This window comes from Chiroxiphia lanceolata, chromosome 22, assembly GCF_009829145.1.
Source record: "Chiroxiphia lanceolata isolate bChiLan1 chromosome 22, bChiLan1.pri, whole genome shotgun sequence".
Lineage (NCBI taxonomy): Eukaryota > Metazoa > Chordata > Aves > Passeriformes > Pipridae > Chiroxiphia > Chiroxiphia lanceolata.
The window spans coordinates 589104-609857 of record NC_045658.1 but is presented as its reverse complement, the minus strand read 5'-3'; the positions used below and the strand labels follow the sequence as shown (position 1 = coordinate 609857).

The 20754-nt window shown below is 54.4% G+C and overlaps 1 protein-coding gene across 1 annotated transcript in view; it reads left to right on the top strand.

The window, feature by feature from the left end:
- The window catches only part of IGSF21 (immunoglobin superfamily member 21), a 40875-nt gene that overhangs the window by 14942 nt on the left and 5179 nt on the right, over nt 1-20754 (top strand). Inside the window, exons 2-4 of the mRNA XM_032709218.1 lie at nt 7638-7750; nt 15668-15789; nt 19867-19985. Of these exons, the coding sequence (XP_032565109.1) occupies nt 7638-7750; nt 15668-15789; nt 19867-19985 (354 nt within the window). The remainder of the gene's footprint in view (nt 1-7637; nt 7751-15667; nt 15790-19866; nt 19986-20754) is intronic.

Sequence of the window (20754 nt, the reverse complement as noted above, 5' to 3'; positions counted from 1 at the left end):
ATTTTGCAGTCACTAGGTTTGAGTTCCCAGCAGCTCTCAGGGGGGGCAGGATGTGACCCTGGATTTACACCCCCAATGTGGCATCTCTGAGTCACTCTCAGGGAAATCCAAAAAAAAGGGAAAACTTCCTGATTTTTGGGTTGAGGGACCCGTTGAGCCTCCAAATGATGATTCTAAGGTCACCCCAGGTGTTTGCCACAGGACATTGGCTTCCTCCAGCCCAACGCTTGGACTGTTTCACCTCAGGACATCCATCTTTTTACGGGAACGAGCAGTTTCCCGGGATCTGGGGCTGGAGCTGTAGTACAAGCACTGACTCGACGCTGGGAGCGAGAGAGGCCGAGGCAGGAACGGGCTCCTCATCCCGTGCTCCGGTGAGCTGGAACAGCCTCTGCGCAGGGAGAGCGATGAAGACACTCCAGAGGGTTTGTTTCGGTCCCTGCCTGAGCCATGGGGCTGCTGCGGGTGGATCCATCCCACGTGGAATTGTTTGTCGAGAGACACGCTCCGAAGGTGGCGGCGAGCTCGGGAAAAGTGGTGTTTGCACGGGATTTATGGGCCGGCGCTCGGTGATGGAGAGAGCTGGTGCTCAGGGAGTTGGGAGCAGGAAACCGGAGAGGGGAAGGTGGAAATGTGGGAAGGAGCAGATGGAGCAGAGGCAGGAGATGGGTGTTGGAGAGAGGGAAGGACACTGCAGCATCCTGAGGCTCCCACTGGTCTCTGTGGGCACCAGGGACAGCACCCAGGGAACAGCTGGAGCTGTGTCAGGGTAGGGTCAGGTGGGATCTCAGGAAAAGGTTCTCCCAGAGGGTGGTTGGGCACTGACCAGGCTCCCCAGGGCAGTGGGCACAGCCCCAAGGCTGCCAGAGCTCCAAGAGGGTTTGGATGATCCTCAGGCACAGGATGTGACTCTGGGGATGGTCCCGTGCAGGGCTGAGGGTTGGACTGGATGATCCTTGTGGGGCCCTTCCAGCTCAGCACATTCTGGGATTCTGCGACCCAAATCCTGGTATTTACACACCCAAAGTGACCCAAACTGTCCCTTACTGTGTCTGAGGGCATTTATCATGCCAAGGCTGTGCTGATGTGGATGAAAACCCCACTGAGCCACAGCATTTGAACGTTGTTTCAGCCCAGCATGACCCATTTTGAGCTCTCTCTTTGTTTCTCTGCCGCCTTCAGTGTCGCTGGCTGAGCTCTCGGTGCTGGGAAGAGCCAACCTCAGCCCTGAAGGACATAAAAATGACTGTGGTGCTCATAATGAGGAGAAAACTCCTCTGAAAATTGATTTTTCCTTAAGATCTGTGGACACGACCCTTTGGGAAGCCCTTTTGTGGTTGCTCAGCATTGAAGACTCTCTCCATGCACACAAGTGACCTTGGGCTCGACACCAAATTGGGTGTCAGTTCTTTTCCTTTTTGAATGGGATATTTGTCCTGGGAGGAATCCAGGATTTCAGGGAAGAAGGGAAGTGTGGGCTGTGTTCAGAAGTCCCCTCTCAGGCGGGTTTTGGCAGCAGCTCTGGGAGCTGGGTTTGGTTTTTTGGGTTACACGTTATAGAGGTCACAGAGTCATGGGATGGTTGGGAAGGGATGTCAAAGACCATCTCCTTCCACCTCCTGCTGGGGGCAGGGACACCTCCCACTAGGCCAGGCTCAGAAACACATCCAGCCTTGCCTGGGACACTTCTAGGGATGGGGCAGCCACGGCTTCCCTGGGAAAAAACCCCACCTTTGGATGGTGATAAAATGTGATGTACCAGTCCTGACCCATTTGGAGGTGACGTGTGAACTGCCCCCCCGGGGCCCTGGCTGTCCCCAGCACCCTAATGGAGTGCTCTGCTCACTTAATCTTCATTTAAAAGGGGTGAAAGGCCAACCTGGCCCTGCTCAATCGATGCATTGATCCAGATTATTGATTTACATTCCAAAGAGCTAACGAGACACCAGATCCATCCACAGGATCTGGCAGGGTCAGGGCCCCCGTTGCATCCAATTAGGTGGAGAAAAACAGGCCCAAGCATGTTCTGCCCCCCCTCCCTGTACATCCCACACGTCCTCCCCCTGGCTCTGCCATCCCGCAGGGTTTAGGGGCTGTTTCGGTCCAGCAGCTCCCCCATAAAGGATGATTAGAGATCCAGCTGCAAATTGTTTCCTCCCACTTATGCAAATGAATGAGGTAAGAGGCATCTAATTAAATGTTTGTACTTTAATATGCCGCGGTGTGAAGGAAGATGAATTTTAATTACGGGCTCTTAATTGTTTGGTCGGCCTGTTAATATCCTATTTACACAGTATTAATACAATTTGCTCTCTGCCAGCAGGGCTCTTCCTCACGGTGGGGGATGACCAATTTCATGGGTTTATTTTATGAAATAAACCCATTTTGCCAAAGCCAACGCGATTTTTGAGAGGGCAGTGGTGAGTTTGGGGATGTTTAGCCCTGCTGATGCTCAGCTTTTGGGGTTTTTTGGAGGAAAAGCTCAATATTCAAGGAAAACTCAAGCAGTTCATGGATTTATAAACTCCAATAGGATCCTCCAACCCATTTTTTCCCCTCCCAAAAGGACCATCTCCTTTGGAAGCGCGATGCCGAGCCCACGTGTCACATCCCATTCCATTTCAGTTGTTAGACCTGTGTTAAACCACTTATTCCTCTGTTTAAATAAAAAATACCCCCCCCTGTACAGCAGCTTTCGAGGAGAAGCTCAAGATTCAGCAAAATTTGGCCACTCTGGACGGGGCCAGATGCGACTCCTTCGCTGGTTCTCGTCTCTTGGAGCCCTCCCGGGTTAACAAGGAGAGGCAGCAACGTATTATAATTCTAAATGGTCCTGGAATGTCATAAATAAAGCATCAGCCGAGCTGGGGAGGGAGAGGGAAGGTATTTGCTGCGCTCCCAGGAACAGGAGCAACTGCTGGTGTTTAATCTTTAATGAACAAGATGTTGCAAAGTGCCACCAGTCAGAGCGTGTTTGGGGAACGCTGCTCAGCCCGCGCGGGGGGGTGACAGCCCTGACCCTGCCGTGCCACCGCTCGCCCCTCGTGCCAGCCGTCATTCCTCGTCGGGAACACGGAGCAGGATCGCTCCCAGCCTTTCGCGGGTGTTCCCCGCCCTTTCTATCCCATCTGGCGCTTCCGCAAGTGGCGAAACGTCTCCTTCTCTCCTCAGATCCTGGGAAAGGATGAAGATCAGCCCTGTGCGGATTGAGGGATCCTGGTCCCTGCTTTCCCATTCCCTCCCTGTATCCGCATCCCGCGCTGGCCCCGGTCGGTGTGAATTATGGCTAAGCCCCGCTAATCACCGGCTGATTAAAATGATGAGCTGTTAATATTCCCTCGCCTGTCGCCTCCGCCGAGGGGGCGCGGCGGCACCTGAAGGCTGGCGGGGACGGGGAGGGGCTGGATGGGGCAGCTGCGTCCCCTCCTCCGGCTCCATCCCGAGGCACCGCCCCGTGGAAATGCTCCAAAGGCCATCCCGGAATACAGCGATGGGGAGAGGGGGAACCTTGGGGTCGTGTCCAAGAGGGGTGAAGTCCATCAGCAGCTGTGGTTGCCCCATCCCTGGAAGTGTCCAAGGCCAGGCTGGACGGAACTTGGAGCAGCCTGGGCCAGTGGAAGTTGTCCCTGCCCATGGCAGGAGGTGGCACTGAATAGGCTTTAAGGTCCCTTCCAACCCAAACCATCCCATGATTCTATAATCAGTTTGAAGTCAGCTTTTTGGGAAGCGCTGGGAGATGAGAAATAGCTTTTGGGGAAGGACTGGGAGGTGAGAAATAGGTTTCTTGGGAAGCGCTGGGAGGGCAGAAATCAGGGAATGGAAGCACCGATCGATAACAACAAACAAATCTTCAATTTTGATGAATGTTAGAGGATTTCAAGGGCGTGGGAAGATGGGGAGGGGTTGTTTTGAGGTGCTGGGATGGACTGAAAGGCTCCATCATCCTGAGGCCTCCCGGGGCACCCAGGGGGTGCTGCGTGGGCTGGGCTTGGGGGGCTCCCAGCACCCCCCACCCCCTCCTCAGCAGGACAGGGACCTCAACCAGGGGGGTTCAGCCACGTGTGCTCCATCCCTCGAGATTCCCATGGGGTGCCTGGCTGCTGCTGTGTGCCAAAATCTCTGATGGGAGCCTGACACTGGGCAGAAGTGGGGCTGGAAGCATCTGGCCTCATCCTCCCCTTCCCGGCCGGAGTGAAACCTGCCTCTTCCCTCGGAGCTATTTTGTAATTGAAAGCACTGAGCATGTTACAATGTGCTCCTTTTATTAATGTGTCACTCCTGATTTAAAAGGACATTTCATTTATCTCTCCCTTCCCCCTCTCCCCCCCTCCCTTTTTTTTTTATCCCCCTTAAACTGGATGTCGCAAGAATTCCCACAGCTCCCGAGCAAAAATACTCTTTTCTCCCCAGGGATGCGATCTAATCAGAGGGATGAATTTCCATAGGTCTGAATCTAATCAGAGGGTGGCCCGGCACAGCTTTCACTATAAAATATGTCTTATTTAAAAGAGCAAAGGGGAAGGAGAGGAGCCTCGGGGTTCAGAGCTGCCTTTGGGATGCTGATAACGCAAAGGATGATGGAGAATTTGGGACAGGCTCCTCCTTTGGAGCAAATCCGGTGCTCAGCCCTTTTTAAATAGTTCTTAAAATTCAGCAAGACCTGTCACTGCTGGTTTCTTCTCCCCAGTAAATCCAAAGAAAGGGCCCAAAGTGTGGATTTTGAGGAGCATTGACACTTGGCAGTTGTGTGCTGTCGGGAAGCAAAGGGAAGGGGAGGATGAGGGATGAGATTTGTGCATCAGCCACAGCAAAACAGCAGGTTCTGGACGGCTCCATCTGGATTCCTGCTTTATTTTCCAGTGCCTGACTTTGTTTTCCCTGCTTTTTGCCCTCCCCTCCACACATCCTTAGCATTTTGGGGGCTGGTTCCTGTGGGGATCGTGCATCTGTTTCTCTCTACTCTCCCTCCCGCTCTTGCCTCCTTCGTTTCCGTGTCTTCTGAGGTTATTTTGCTCTGAATTTGAGCAGTGATGCTCTTTGAGCATTTGGATTTTCACCTTCCCTCCCCCTCCAGGCACAGCTGGGGCTCCACCATCAGCCCTCCATGGGATCCCCATCCCCTGGCACTGGCGCAATAAATCACAGAGCTCCAGAGCTTTGTCCTTTCCACTCAGGATCTCCTCAAGAGAAGTGCAGGAGCATCCTGTGGTTACACCCTCATATTTTTAAGGACCAAATGTCCAAATTTAAGGACAGCCAGGCCTGGATTACCAGGAGTAGAGGCAGAAGCTGCTGCCATTGGCATCTCAAAGTGGTTTTGCAGCACCTGGAGGGAGCAGGGCCAGCGGGAAGCCCATTTTGGGTATTTTTAGCCATTCAGAAGTTGCAGGTTGGAAATGTGTTTGCAGGGGGATTTCCTTGGATAAATGCTTGGGCTGATGCATTTGGGTGAGTGGCTGGGGCCACCCCAAGCTTGATTAGTTTTGACTTAAAAAAGCCACCAACCCTCAGAAGACATTCTAAGCACCCCCCAAAACCTTGGCTGGGCTGGGACTGGGGATGCTTCCCCTTCCCATTGCAGGGCACGGGAATGCAAGGCAGCACCACGGGAAGAGGGCTGGAAAACCATTTGGAGATGCTGCACTTATGAGCCAAGAACTCCTGTGTTTCAATATCTCCTGGGCACGAGGGAAAACTCAATCTTAGCTCCGGCTTTGTCACCGTCGGTTCTGCCGCCGGCTTTGTGTAATCGCGCTGATCCGTGCCAGGGGCAGGAGGGGATGGAATCCCGCCCGAGGCTCCAGCGCTGCCTCATGGAGAGCCTGAGCTCTTCCACACGCGGGGAGGCTCCGTCCCCGGCACGAATCCACCCCCCATTTCCTTCGGGCAGATGTCACCGACCTGCCAAACGTTCGCTCATCCCCCTCCCTTCCCTTCGTGCCTGTTGCTCCTCTCGCTCCTGGAAATGTCAAAAGCGAAGCGAGGGGAACCGGGGCAGTCGCTGTGAGACCTCGGCTGACCTTCCTCCCATCCTTCCTCCTCCTCCTGCTGCCTCCTCCTCCTGCTGCCTCTCCCATCACTGCCTCTTTCTATCTGCAAAGCCCCGAATTTGAGGGGACCTCGTGCTGCATTGGCAATCACAAGGAATTAATCCCTGCTTTAGCAAGCTAAAATAAACCCTGTCCAGGCGAAGGGAGAGGCTGGAAAGATGCTGGCCCTGGATGAACAGGGATGCTGACGAGGATTTGGGTCACTCTCAGCAAGGAGGTTGGGATTCCAGGCTGAAACATTAAACTCCATCTTCCTGTGCATCAATTCAGGGCTGCAAAGAGCCCTTGATTTACCCCTCGTGGCTGCACCTGCTGTGCAACGCTCCAAAACCCCTCCAAAAACATACAGAAATCCACTTTTTATCTAAATTTCCTCTCTTCCAGTTGACTGCAACAGCAAGGCTGCTGCTGTAACCCCCCAAAAAGCAGCACAAAAAGGGTTTCTTCAGCCTGAGAGCCCCGTGCTCAGTATGCCAGGCCACACTGCCGTGCTGGCGCAGCAGGCACGTGGGAGTGGAGCGTGTTCTCCCGCAGGTCGTGGCTGGGATTTATAGCAAAAACAGCGACAAGTTGTTTTACAAGTGATGCTGAGCCTGGAAACACCGGCTGGAGGACACAGACAATCACCTTCACCTCCTCCAGGGCATCTCCTTCCAAGGAGTCTTCAGTTCTGCAGCCCTGCTTCTAAACCTGCTCCTGTTTTCCAGACTTTTTCTGTCAGGTTTTTCCACCTGGTGCAAGCAGTAATTAAACCCCCTGGATTTTGGCAGGGGGTGAGGGGTTCTTTTGGGGTGTCCTGGTTGCCGATGGGGTTAAACGGGTGCGATCAGGGTGAGGATGCTGAAGAAAGGCTCCACTCTGCTGGGCTCTCAATCTGTCATCTCCCAACAGCCGGAGGAAAGAGAGGAAAATAAAATAGGAGTGCAATTGCCTGCCCTCCTGACCCTGGCTACTCTGTGCTCCTGCAATAGTTTTGCAGCAAATCGAGGGGAAAGAGGGAGAAAAGTGCCAGACAGAGCCGTCCGTGCTCTCATTTTCCAAGGACGGATCCGGCATCCAGCCAGGGGGGATGCGGGGAAGGAGCAGGCTCCTGGCCAAGGCCGGGCTGTAAAAACACAGGTTGGGCTTTGTGCATGCTCTGATTAATCTGTTGGATCCATTTCCATAAGGAATGAGTAATTTAGAGATTTTAAAGCAAGCCCAGGGCAGGGGAACCTGGTCTGGAATGGGGGGAGAACCAATGTGGGGCAGAGGACGGTGAAGGCCAAGTCAAAGCCAATAAATTCACAGGAAGGATGGGCTGCAGTCTGCAGGGTGGGAGGGGGTTTGGTGGGATTTTCCTAAATTCAGGAAGGGTTTTCTTCAATTTAGACTTTTTTGCTGCATTGGGAGCAGCCAAAATTCTCCACTGGGAGGGCCCAAGTACCACCCAGGTGGGCTCTTCCAGGCGTCATCCCTCCCTCTGTGGGACGCAGCGTTTGCTCTCCGTGACCGTTAACCAGTGAAACCATCCAGGGACAGCATTTTAAACCCTGCTCCAAACTTCCCCAGAGCTCAACTCTCCTCCCTCTCTCCTCCCTCTCCCAGCCTACCTGACCGTGAGCATCGAGCCGCTGCCGCCCGTGGTGGTGGGAGACGCCGTGACCCTGAAATGCAACTTCAAGACGGACGGGAAGATGCGGGAGATCGTCTGGTACCGGGTGAGTGGCACCGGAACCTCTGCCCTGCCCCTGGGGACGGGAGCAGGAGGACACCAGGCTACTCTGCTCCTGTGGAACAGAAGGTCAAGGCCAGATGGTGGAGGGAAAGGCAGAGCTCTGGCTGATGGGAATCGATTCCGGGAAGGAGCCAGGCAGGCTGGCCTTTCAAAACCTGGGTGGGGAGAGATGTCAAATGGCTTTGTGATCACCCTGAGAGCTCCAGGAGGCATTTTCCAGGCGTTTTGTTATGCTTTCCAGGTGGATTTGGGGTTGGCAGACTCGGTTTGGTGCTGGGGGCTGTACTGAGGGTTGGAGCTGGTCGGGATTTGGGGTTGAGGTCGGCCCCGCTCTGCAAAGAGGATTTTCATGTTGGGTGTGAAATGATGCAAAAAAGAGGGGGGAAATTTGGCGAAACTGGGGGTGTTGGGGGCTCGGGGAGCAGTGCTGGGCTCGTCATGTTGGGCTCTCACAAAACCTTTCCCTGTCCCCAGAATATTTACAGATTTGGGCTGTTGATCTGAAGGGAAACAAGACTTAGAGCCTCTGGTTTCTTCTGGGGAGGAGGGATTTGGGGCTGTGGCTTTCCCCCGTTCCAGCTTCACTGCCATCTGCACCGAGCCCCGATCCAACCTCAAATGTAACAATCCAGAGCAACATTTTTGGCTTTCTCCAGGAAATTTCAGCATAAGCTGCCAAACACAAATAAAACCCCTGCGGTGGTTTGATCAGAGCAAACCTGAAGTTTTCCAGGATGGAAACAGAGCTCTTTGCTCATGGAGGAGGCAAAGAAAGGGCAAATGGTGCCAGTGGCATCACATGGAGTAACTGCCTTTCATCTGGGAGCATTTTTTCTTGAATTTACCCTCGTGTTTCTGCTCCCTGAACAAGGAGAATCTCTGTCTTAAAGCTCCTCTTCACATCCAGGCAGGTTTATAAATAGGAGAAGGTGCTCTCTGGACTGAAATATATTCACTTGCTGGAGTGTGATGTGTGCACAGGAATATTCCATCAAACCCTGGATGCTTTTTGCTATAAATAAATGTGTGTAGACACATATAACATTTAGGGGTACACCTAAACGGGGTACAGGGGATTCAAGCAGACAAATTTAATAATCTAATCCAAACCCTGCCCCAGCCCCTGAATTGCAGGGTGGAATTGGCTTTGTCTCCCCAGTGCTTTGGGGAGGAGGTTTTTTCTGCTGGCTCTGCCATCTCCACCAGGTTTTTCCTTCCCTTTTCCACTCAGTAATATTGGATTAACCCACTTTCTCGGGAGCTGGGGTGGATTTGCATAATCCCCCCTGTGAGGAGGGATGCTGGAGCCCTCAGCGAGAGGATGATGCACCGGGGTGGCCGAGCAAATTATGCTCGGAGAGAATAAACCACGGAGAGAATGGAGAGGGAAAAAATAACCCAGCTTTTATTTTTATCACCACAAATCCCCCTCTCTTCCAGCTTTTTTACCCCCCTCCCCCATTCCCTTTTTCTCCTTTCCCAGGGAGGTTCCTGCGTTTGAAAGTTGGGTTTTTCATGGAGCATCTCAGGATTTGCCAAATTCCTTCCCGGAACAAGCTTTTTTTTTTTAAGCTTTTTTTCCCCCTTTCCCCCACATTTTGTCCCACTCCCGGACTGTTGCAGCTGCCCAGACCCCCCGTGTCCGCTCCCTCGGGTGGGAGGTGATGGATGGGGTTGGGTGAGCCGGGTTGGACCTGCTGGGGCTGCACAGTTGTGTTTATACCACCTGGAAATCCTGGGGACGTGGCCCCGGAGCAGTGGAAAGGGGATGTGGGGCCTCCTGGGGCTCCTCTGTCCCTTGGTTTGCTGGACAGGGCGCAGAGAGAGCTCCTTGGGGTTTAAGGACACAGAGCTGCCCCAGGTGCGACAGCGGGTGTGGAGGGGAAAGGGGGAGAGTGGGGGAGCAAAGTCAATGGAAGCGGTTTGGGGGGACAGAGGGGGGGGCATATCCCATGGGATGGATCCATAACCTATGGAGTGCATCCATAACCCAGGGGATGGATCCATAACCCACAGGATGCATCCATAACCTGTGGGATGGATCCATAACCCGTGGGATGGATCCATAACCCAGGGGATGAATCCATAACCCATGGGATGGATCCATAACCCGTGGCGTGCATCCATAACCCAGGGGATGGATCCATAACCCGTGGAGTGCATCCATAACCCAGGGGATGGATCCATAACCCATGGAGTGCATCCATAACCCATGAGATGGATCCATAACCCACAGGATGCATCCATAGCCCATAGGATGGATCCATAACCCGTGGGATGGATCCATAACCCGTGGGATGGATCCATAACCACGGGATGGATCCATAACCCACAGGATGGATCCATAACCCATAGGATGGATCCCTAATCCATGGGATGCATCCTTACCCCCCTGGGTGGGTGCAGAACCCCCCGGGGTGGGCACACCAAGGCCTGGGAGGGGCAGTTTACCACGGGCAAAACCCCCCCAAGAAGCACCAAACTGCAAACCAACCCCTCCAGACCCCCCTTCCATAAATTCCCCGGGAAGCCTGTGGCTGAGGGCTGGGCAGGGCCGGCAGCCAAGGAAACCTTTCCCTGAGGTCAGAAACCCCTCAGTGAGAGCCACAAATCCACGGCAGAGCCAAGGAGAGCTGGGCTGAGCAAAAGGGCTTTTGGCAGCCTGAACAGCAACCCGCACCTCTGCAGAGGTGTTAATTAATATCCACCCCCCCAACACCATCACAGCACCTCCGGAAGGTGCGATGTGCCCGAGAACCTTCCGTGCGAACACGGAGCTGCAACTCCTGCACATCAGGCGAGTGCCCAAAAACCCTTCGCGGGAGGCGAGGGCGGTGCCGGCCGCGCAAATGAGCTCGTAATGAGGCCGCGGGGCCCCGGAGCTGCCGAGTTGCTGGTTGGAGTCTCGGGAGTCGCACTCGAGACCCGATTAGTATGGTCACTGCCACGCCGCGCGGGGCCGCGGAGGGACAGGAGGACTCTTTGCAGCAGTGCAGAGCTCTGAAAAAAAAATAATACATAAGCAGGAGAGGGAGGGGAAATCCTGCGAGTCCCCGCCGCGGCTCTGCGCAGACATCTGGCAGGGCAGGGAGCGGAGCCGGCGGCAGCCGGGCTGTGCTCACAGCCGGGGCTCGGGGAGCCTGGGAATTCCAGGGAATGCGGAGCCGGCGGCAACCGGTCTGTGCTCACAGCCGGGGGCTCGGGGAGCCCAGGAACCGCAGGGAACGCAGGGTTTGGTGTCAGACGAGGGACAGGAGCGGTCCCCGGCGGGGAGCGGGGCTCCCACCGGCTCGGGGGGTGTGACAGGGACAGCGGGCACGGAGGAGACCCCGCGGGGCCGGGGGCAGACACTCTGCCTCCGTTAATTAGAGTTTGGTTCTCAGTGTAATTAGCAAGAAGAAAAATAACTCGGCGCAGGAGCTGGCGGTGCTGTCCGCGGTACCCGGCACGGGCGCTGCTCCCTGGAGCACCCGCGCTGCACCTGCTCCTGGTGGTATCCGCGGTGTCCGGGTGTACCTGTGCTGTACGGGCGTTGCTCATTGTAGTATCCATGGTGTACAGGCATCCCTGGTGTGTGGGCACTGCTCCGTGGAGTAGCCATGGTGTGTGGGCATTGCTCCTTGGAGTAGCCATGATGTGTGGGCACTGCTCCATGGAGTAGCCATGGTGTGTGGGCATTTCCACAGCACTCATGGGGTACGTGCCGTGCTCTCTGTGGCACCCGTGAGGCACAGGCATTACTCCTTGGAGTACCTATATGCAAGTTCACTACTCTCTGTAGTATTCCTGGTGTAAGGTCACTGCTCTCTGTAGCCCGCCCTCGGTGCACAGGGATTACAAATCCTTTACTCCGTTCAGGATCTCCAGGCCGTTCACTGCCTGGCAAAGCCCACGGAGGCTCCAAGTGCTCCCCCCGGCCGGTGGCTCCCGGCGCATCCCGAGGTCGGTGGCACCGCTCGGAGCCGCCTGATCGACGGTGACAAAGCCCCGTCCCCGCGGGGGCCTCCCCTGCCAGTGCCCATTTGGAGAAGGGAGACATTCCAGCCCGGCCGGCGCCTCCCGCAGGGCTCGAGCGGGAGTTGTTGCTGGTGACAGTGATAAAGTCCCCGCTGGCAGCAGCAGCGGCTCCAGGGGAGGGGGCACACGGGGTGCAGGGGCCAACTGAAGGGCACACGATGTGCTGAGGCTGTTCCAAACTCTTCCTGTGCCCTTCGATGCTGCTGGGAAAGCCCAGAGCCTCGGCAAATTCAGGAATGCTCGGGAAGAGGCACCAGAACGCTGCTTTTCACTCCTCGCTCCTGGAAAACATCTCCCTGAAATTCGCGTCCCCCTCCAGATTGTCCAGTGGTTGTGCTTTTGATTTCCACACTTGCTTCCCTTTGGGGGAAAACTCAAGTTTTATGGATGTGGAGAAATTCCCTAAAAGCTGAGCAAAGCTGCTGATGGAGAGATTTTGGGGCCTGCAGCTGCAAGAGGTCTGACTCGTGCCATTCATCTCACCCGGCTGGGTTGTCTCCGTGCCTCGAGATGATAATTTAAGTGTCAGGATGGGGAACTCCTTTAATTCCTCATGTTCAGGCAGGGAGAGAAGGTCATGAGCAGCAGCAGTTTATTGAGCTCTCTATTACCAGGGCATCATTCCTGCTCCGGGAAGGCTGGGATGTGCCTCCCAAAATTGAACAACCCACTTGTCATAATCATTTGGTCATTCCTGTGGTTTAGGGATGTTGGAGAAAGGGGGTACCAGCCTAAGTGATGCCTTTTGGGGGACGGAGAAGGGTCCTGGTGTGCATTTTGGGGTCAAACCACCTGGGTTTGGGCAAGTAAATCAAATAATCTGGGGGTTTCGTGGTGAATTTGATGCTGGTGGCTCTGGGCAAGGTGGTCCAGCAAGCTCAGGATGGGAGGGTGGATTCCAGCCAGCTGAGCTAAATGTGGATTCTCAAGGGAGAATTCCAAGTTTCTCCCAGTGCTGCGACAAGGACTTGGACACTGCAGACCCCGGTGCTGCTCCCCCTGAACAACCCGGGCATTGCAGTCACCCCTCGCAGCCCCTCCAGGGGATTTTCCCTCTTTCCATGGCAAGTGCTTGTCCATTTGCTCGGAGAGGGGGTGTCAATGTAGGCCCAGGACACCGAGTCTGGACCAGAGCCCGGTGGTGATGTTCACTTCACAACCCACTTTGCCCTCCAAAATCACTCCCCCCATCCCCCTTGATCCTGCATCCATCGCTTGCCGATGCCTATTGAACCCACTGGGCATCCCAGCCAGAGGCTCCGAGGGTATTAATGGGGCCGCTGTATTTTGGGGGCAGCGAACGCCCGGGTCACCAGCGAGGTGAGGGCGACAGGAGGGAGCTGCCTCTGCGACAGCAGGAAGGAGCAGGAGGTTAATGCCTCCCTGTGCTGTGGCAGTCGCCGGATTTTTGTCAGGAATAAGATTTTTCTTGGGATTTATACATAATGCAGGAGGCAGCCTCGGGCTGTCTGAGCTCGGCTCCGGTGCTTTAAATGTGCATTTCCTCTCCTCGTGCCCCTTTTCCTCACACTCCTTGATGTGGAGATGTAATCTGGGGCAGTCGCCATCCGATGCTGCCCAATTATCATCCTTTCTTGTTCCCAGCGGGAAGCATCGGGTTTGGCTTGGCCGCTCCCGCTCCCCTGGGGGTTTAGCAGCAACTTTATATGGAGTTCCTCTCCAAAAAAATGACCCCAGGGCACAGATAAAAGGCTGAAAGTAGGTCTAATCCCCGGAGAGAGACTATTTTCCGTGTGCCTTTTCCTGGGAGTTTATTAACTGCCTGTAATCCCCCCGCGACCGGGCTCCGCATCTTCCCTTGCTGTGCATCCTCAGGGAATGCCGGCGGTCCCCGGGAGGGGGGTTGAGCAGTGGCACGAATGACTTCCAGCTGCATTTCCCACTCCTGTCCTTGGACGGAGCTTGGTGGTTTGTCCATATCTGTCCAGACGTACCGGGGAACTCCTGTGACTGATCCGTGGGTGCCACATCCACCTCCCCCCATTCCCAGAGCTTCCTTCCCAACAACTTCGCTGCATCCCTAAAATAACCCCTAAAAATCCTTGGAGATGATACACAAACAACCTCTCCATCCAGGAGCGGCTCCTTAAACTCGCCCCGGGGTGTAAATACGAGTCAGGAGAAATCAGATGTGTCCTTGAAAACTTACCCTCATTCCCAAGGCCGAGATTTACAGCTCCGATAATTCCTCCCGCACTTCTTTATCCCACGCCCGTGTGTTTTCTTTGCAATAAAAGCCTCAGCCTGGGCGAATAAATTTGAAGAGATGGTTTTAGTGACAGATTTTCTTCTTTTTTACCATTAAAAAAGGTGGAAAAGAGGAAATCTGGAATCAGAGTGTTTTGCCCAAGCGGGAGGGATGCCTTGGGTGGGGTCAGCGGGGTCTTGTCCCCAGGAGATGCTGGGCTTGGGGGGTTGAACCCCAAAATCTTCTTCTGCACCTGGTTTGCTTTAAAACATGACTATTTTATCCCTCTGAGGGACTGAGCTGGGCTGTTTTAGCCCCAAAATGCACATCTCCTCCTGCATTTCTTTCCTCTGCCTTTTCCTTCTTAATTTTCTGCTAAAATTCCTCCTCAGAAGAAGGGCAGATAAATCTGAAGGCACTGGAGGACACAGGGGAGGAATGAGTCCTCCCCAGACCTAAAAAGAGCCTTTTTCCACTTAAAAATCCCAACCCCAGTGAGCAGCTGGACACAAGAGTTGGTGATGCCATAACTGGGTGGAAACGTGTGGATTTTGCTTTTAATGATAAATAAATAAAAAATATTTATTGATGTTAATCAATAAAAGTATTGAGGGCACCCTGGGGAAGTTCCCGGCCAACCCCAATCCAGGGAATGTGGATGTGCCGGGGGGCAGGAGCTCTGCAGAGGGGTCGGGACAGGCTGGATTCAGGGACAAGGGGGAGCATCAACAGGGCCAAGTGCCGGGTCCTGAACCTGGGTCAGGACAAACCCCTGGAACGCTCCAGGCTGGAAAACCGGGAAAGCCCTGGGGGTGCCGGTGGCAGCGGCCGGGCATGACCCGGGTGTGCCCGGGGGGGCGAGAGGCCGATGGCCCCGGGCTGGGCCCGGGCCAGGGGGGGCACAGGAACAGGGCAGGGCCCGTCCCTGTGCTGGGCACGGCCGGGGCACCTCCAGCCCCCGGGGCACCGCTGGGACCCTCCGGACAAGGAGGACCCGGAGGGGCTGGAGCGTGTGCAGGGAAGGGAACGGAGCTGGGAAGGGGCTGGAGCAGCAGGAGCGGCTGAGGGAGCTGGGGGGGCTCAGCCTGGAGAAAAGGAGACTCAGGGGGGACCTTCTGGCTCTGCAACTCCCTGACAGGAGGGGGGAGCCAGGGGGGGTCGGACTCTGCTCCCAGGGAACAAGGGACAGGAGGAGAGGGAACGGCCTCCAGCTGTGCCAGGGGAGGCTCAGGTTGGACATCAGCAGGAATTTCTCCATGGAAAGGGTGGTCAGGCCTTGGCAGGGGCTGCCCAGGGAGGTTTGGAGTCCTCAGCCCTGGAGGTGCCCAAGGAAGGCCTGGCCGTGACACTGAGTGCTCTGGGCTGGGGACAAGGTGGGCATCGGGCACAGGGGGCACTCCATGGACTGGGAGGGCTTTGCCAACCCAAATGATTCTGGGATTCTCTCTATAAAAATTAAAACAATTCTATTATAAATGTTAAAATGCATATAGTAAACATTTTAAAATAAATACATTTGAAGTATTTATCATAATTATATTTAAATGTAAATAAAAATATTAAAATATTAAGAATAAAAACCTTACAAATATTAAAAAGTGGTCACAAAGCTGCTTGGAATTGCCAAAATTGACCCATGGGCATCTCATAAATGGGGTTGATTGTTTTACACAGGTCACTGATGGTGGCACCATCAAGCAGAAGATCTTCACCTTCGATGCCATGTTCTCCACCAACTTCTCCCAGATGGAGAATTATCGGAAGAGGGAGGACCTGGTTTATCAGTCCACCGTGCGGTGAGTCCCTCATGTCTATTTTAATGTCTATTTTTAGGAATTTTTCCCCATTTTGAGGCAGCTGAGAGGATTATGGCAACGGCCACGGTGTGTCTCCGTGGTGGAAATGGGCAAAGAAATACAAGGCTTGGGAAAATTGGGAAAAAAAGAGTCTGTGTTTATATATAAACCAGGCACAGAAGCTTCTCTTTGCTTTTATTCCAAGTGTGAAATCACTTGCAGGAGTGTCAGTTTTATTACTAATTACACACTTGCTTTATTGCTAGTGTTATAAAAACAAAACTGGAGCTTGGAAAAAAGGTCAGGGGAGGTTTAATTCAAGGTAAAGAACCCAGGATGAAGTATTTATCCTTCTCCGTTTATTTTTTCCCCCTTGTTTCCTTTTTAAATTAGATTTTTCTAATCGGATTTCAAAGCTCGTTTTTTCCCAGCGTGGGGTAATAAAAATTCTGTGTGTGGTGGGGAAAATAATAATTTCCTCAAGTGAGGGGATGGTTTACACCTGCAAATGTCCGTGGAAGGGTTGGAAAAGGGCTTGGCACAGCTCATCCCATCCGATGAGCAGGTGTGAAGTGGGAAATCCTTTCTAATTCTTTGGAATTCGATTTTTTGGGGGGAGTTTTTTGCTGTTTTTTCTACTACACTCAGAGTTATTTTTCATTATAAGGCAGTGTGTGAGACAGCTGTGGGAATTAATGTGGATTTAGAGTGGAGAAAGGGCAGGAAAACAGGGTTGGAAATACTGTGGGGTTGCTCAGGAGATGCTCAGAGGATGCTCAGGTTGCTTAAGGGTTGCTCAGGAGGATCCTCAGGTCCCACTCGGGGGAGGCCGAGGAGAAGTTCAGGATGCTCAGGTGCTGCTCAGGAGGGTCAGGAGTTCCTCAGGGGATGCTCAGCTGAGGAGCAGCAAGGTCAGGAGATGCTCTGAGGTTGCTCAGGGTTTGCTCAGAGGATGCTCTGGAGAAGCTCAGGAAGGTCAGGAGAGGCTCAGGATTCTCAGGGGTTGCTCAGAAGTGTCAGGAATTGGTCAGATGTTGCTCAGAGGATGCTCAAGAAGGTCAGGAGAAGTGCAGGATCCTCAGAGCTTGCACAGAGGATGCTCAGGAGAGTCAGAGGGTGCTCGGGATGCTCATGAGGATGTTCAGGAGGGTCAGAGGATGCTCAGGGGTTGCACAGAGGATGCTCGGGAGAGTCAGAGGGTGCTCAGGACATTCTCGGGGGATGAACAGAGGCTGCTCTGTGGGTGCTGCTCTCCCTCGTTTTGTCTCCCCGTGGAGAGTCTCTGCTCAGCAGCTCGCTCACATGTTGTACAAATTCCTGACATGACTAATTACTGTTTGGAGAACGTTTTGGCAGCTCCACGGAGGGATTACACATTCCCTGACTCTGCTGCCATGGTTCCTGCCGTAAAGCCGGTGGGTTCGCTCGGCGCCGGGTTTGGCCGTCACTCTCCTCCAACTGGGAGTGCCGGGAAAACTGGGAATTAAACTGGATTAAAACATTCCCCATGCGCAGCGAGGGTCACGAGCACCCTTGGATGGGGAATTAAACATTCCCTGTGCACGAAGCAAGCCAGAGCAGCCCTTGAGCGAGGGTCAAGGACGGGCCCCGCTCACCCGGTCACAGCACCGAAAAACAGCTGCTTTTTTTGGCTCCAAACCCTCCGTTTTTCTCCCTTTCACTGAGTATTGTAGAACTAATAGAATTTGTGAGCAGAAAATTTCACCGCCCTAGGACCAGGCACTTAAAAGGCTCGGTAATCGTCGGCACGGCGCCGGCAAATCGTCCGTGGAGCCAGGGATGTTGGCGCCGAAATCTTTTCATGGAGTTGCCTTTTTTTTCAGAGGAAAACAGCAACTTGCCTGGGGAGAAGGAGATATTTCTCAGAGGGTATGAAAAGAGCTTGTTTTCCAAATCATTGGCTTTTTTTTGGGGGGGAGGGAGGGGGCCCTGCCTTATTTTGGGGCTCTACTGAAGAAGAGGAGCAATATCAGGAAGGGTTTGGTGACGGGTCAATCGTTTCCTGGCTGTATCCACTCATTCCCTGTCATTCTGTATTTTCACCTATTTATTAATTATTTTCCGGGGAATCTTTGTCACGGCACGGTCACGTCGGAGCTGTCCCACGGAGCGTTATCCCGGGTGGCACAGCCCTTATCTGCACAGCACAGAGCGCTGGTGGAGCTGCCTCTTTTCATCCCGGCTTTGAACGCCGCCTGCTCAGATGTGAAGAGCAAAGCCAGGAGATATCCAATATCCAATCCTGCAGTTTGGGGTTTTTTTCCCTTCCTCTGATTAAAATCCCACCCTCGTCGCAGCAGACGTTCTTCATGAATATCTATATAATTTTCTTTCCTTCTTTCCAGCGTGCTTAGAGGACGCAGAGGACACGCCAGGCAGCGTTTTGCCTTTGCAGGGCTGGTGGTTCCCTCTCTGCCATCCCCAGGAACATCAGACTGACCCAGTTAGGGCTGTTTTACACCCAAATCCAAAGGGCTCCTTCACGGGGAGGAGCAGCCACTAGTCTGGAGCCGGTCCTCAGCTTGGTGGGGCCCAAACCTGCTCCTTGTGCTGCTGATGGAGGGGGTGGGTGGGTGATTTCCCGCTCCGAACACGGATAATTAGAGGCTGGAACAGATGGTGGAGGCTCAGTTGAAAGTGTTGTGACCGTTAAAAGGAGCTGCCAAGTGACTGTTCACTTCAATGGGGGCTTGTTTGTGCTGGCGGGGGCTTGGGTGTGAGGAGGAGGTGTGGGAAGGCAGCCAAGGGCTGGTGGGAAGGAGCCAGGAAAGCAGTGCCAGATTTGCCCCTGGATGGGGAAGCCCCATGAGGTGCCCACCAAGTGGGATCCTTCAACTGGGAGTGGCTTGCTGAGTGCTCCAGGTGGGAATTGCTCCCACCCTTGACGGCGTGGCGGGATCCTGCCGGGTGGTGAGGTGGGATGATGCTGCCAGTGAGGAGGGATGGCAACATCGACTGGAAAAGGGGGAATGCTGCCAGCTGGCAGGGTGGGATCCTGCTGGCTGGTGAGGTGGGATACTGATCACCAGTAAGGTGGGATGCTGGTCACTGGGAAGGCAGGACAACATTCCCAGCCACTGAGGTGGAATGCTGCTTGCTGGGAAGGCAGGATGATGTTCCTGCATGGGGAGGTGGGATGGTGCAGAGCAGCAGGGTGGGATGTGCCAGTTGGGGGGGTGGGGTGATGCTGCCGACTGGCAAGGTCAGAAGCTGCCAGCTGGTGAGGCAGGATGGTGCTGCCAGATGGCAAAGCAGGATCCTGCCAACCAGAAAGGTGGGATGCTGAGGACCAGAAGGGTGGGATCCTGCCAACCAGAAAGGTGGGATGCTGCCAGCCAGTGAGGTGGGATGATGGTCCCAACTGGCACAGAGGGATCCTGCCAATTTGGCAAGGTGGGATGCTGAGGACCAGCAAGGTGGGATGCTGAGGACCAGCAGGGTGGGATGCAGCTGGCCAGTGAGGTGGGAAGATGCTGCCCACTGGGGAGGCGGATGCTGCCAGTCAGCAAAGTGGCTCCTTTGCAGCCAGCAGAGCATTTCCACCTCCAGTAGCAGCGATCCTTTCCACAACTCCTCCTCTCCTGTTTTTCCCAGATCCACAGAAAGTCTCTAGATAAAAGATTGATTGATGGGTGCTCTGGATTTGCTCTGAGTTTGGCCTTTTGATGCTTTTATCTGCCTGTTTTACTGTGGTGGGGTGGCCTGGAAGGTGCGGGGCTGAACCGGTTCCGTCAGCATTCCACAGGCATTCCATAGGCGTTCGATGGCTGTGGTCACGGGTTTCTGCTCCCGGCGGTGCCTTTCCCTCCCATCCACGTCTCCTTTCAATAATGCAATTACTTCCCCTCGGAGGAGCTGTCAGGACCGGTAAACTCCAGCTGCTAAACTGCATTACAGGGCTCCCTCCCGCAGCCTGGGCACTTACTAATAGTTTATTGATCCCCATCGCCGGGGAGGAGCAGCCCCGTCCGAGGCCTGGGTATCCGGGTGCCGACCGCTCCATCCCCGGGAAAACGAGGCCAGGGTGGGGTGGTGAGTGCTGTGTGTCCTCCTCAGCCTGCCTGAGGTTCGCATCTCAGACAACGGGCCCTACGAGTGTCACGTGGGGATCTACGACCGCGCCACGCGGGAGAAGGTGGTCCTGGCCTCCGGGAACGTGTTCCTCAATGTCATGGGTAAGAGGGGAAACACTGCGGGGCCTCAGGGCCACGGGACAGCAGGGATTGGGCTCCTTTTCCCATCCTCGGGGCCGGGGAGGGGGATGGGGATGAGGGTGAGGATGAGAAGAGGAATGGGGATGAGCAAGGGGATGGGATGGGGAAAGGGACGAGGGTGCACATGGGGATGAGAATGGGTATGAAGATGGGGATGGGAAGGAAGATGGGGAATGGCATGAACACAGGGACGAGGACAGGAATGGGCACAGGGATTAGAACAGGGATGGGGAGAGGGAGGAGGATGAACATGGGGATGAGGAGAGGGATGAAGATACAGGTTTGGGGATGGGAATAAGGACAGGGTGGGGAGAGGGATGAGGATGCCCATGGGGATGAGGATGCGCTGGAAGACAGGGATGGGCCAAGGATGGGGAGGGGAAGGAGGATGGGGAATGGGATGAACGTGGGGAGAAGGATGGCCATGGGAATGGGCACAGGGATTAGAATGAGGATGGGGATGAGGGGGAGGGTGGGGAGAGGGACGAGGATGCCCATGGGGATGAGGATGGGTATGAAGTTGGGGATGGAACAAATTGGAGTGAGGATGGGACAAAGATGGAGATAGTGATGAGGATAGGGAATGGGATGCAGATGGAGGTGGATATGGGAGTGAGGATGAACATGGGAATGGGGACAGGGATGAGGATGGAGGTGGGGATGGGACAGGGAGGGAGATGAGGATGAGGATGGGGATGTAGGTAGATGGGTGGGTGCTGAGGACACTGTG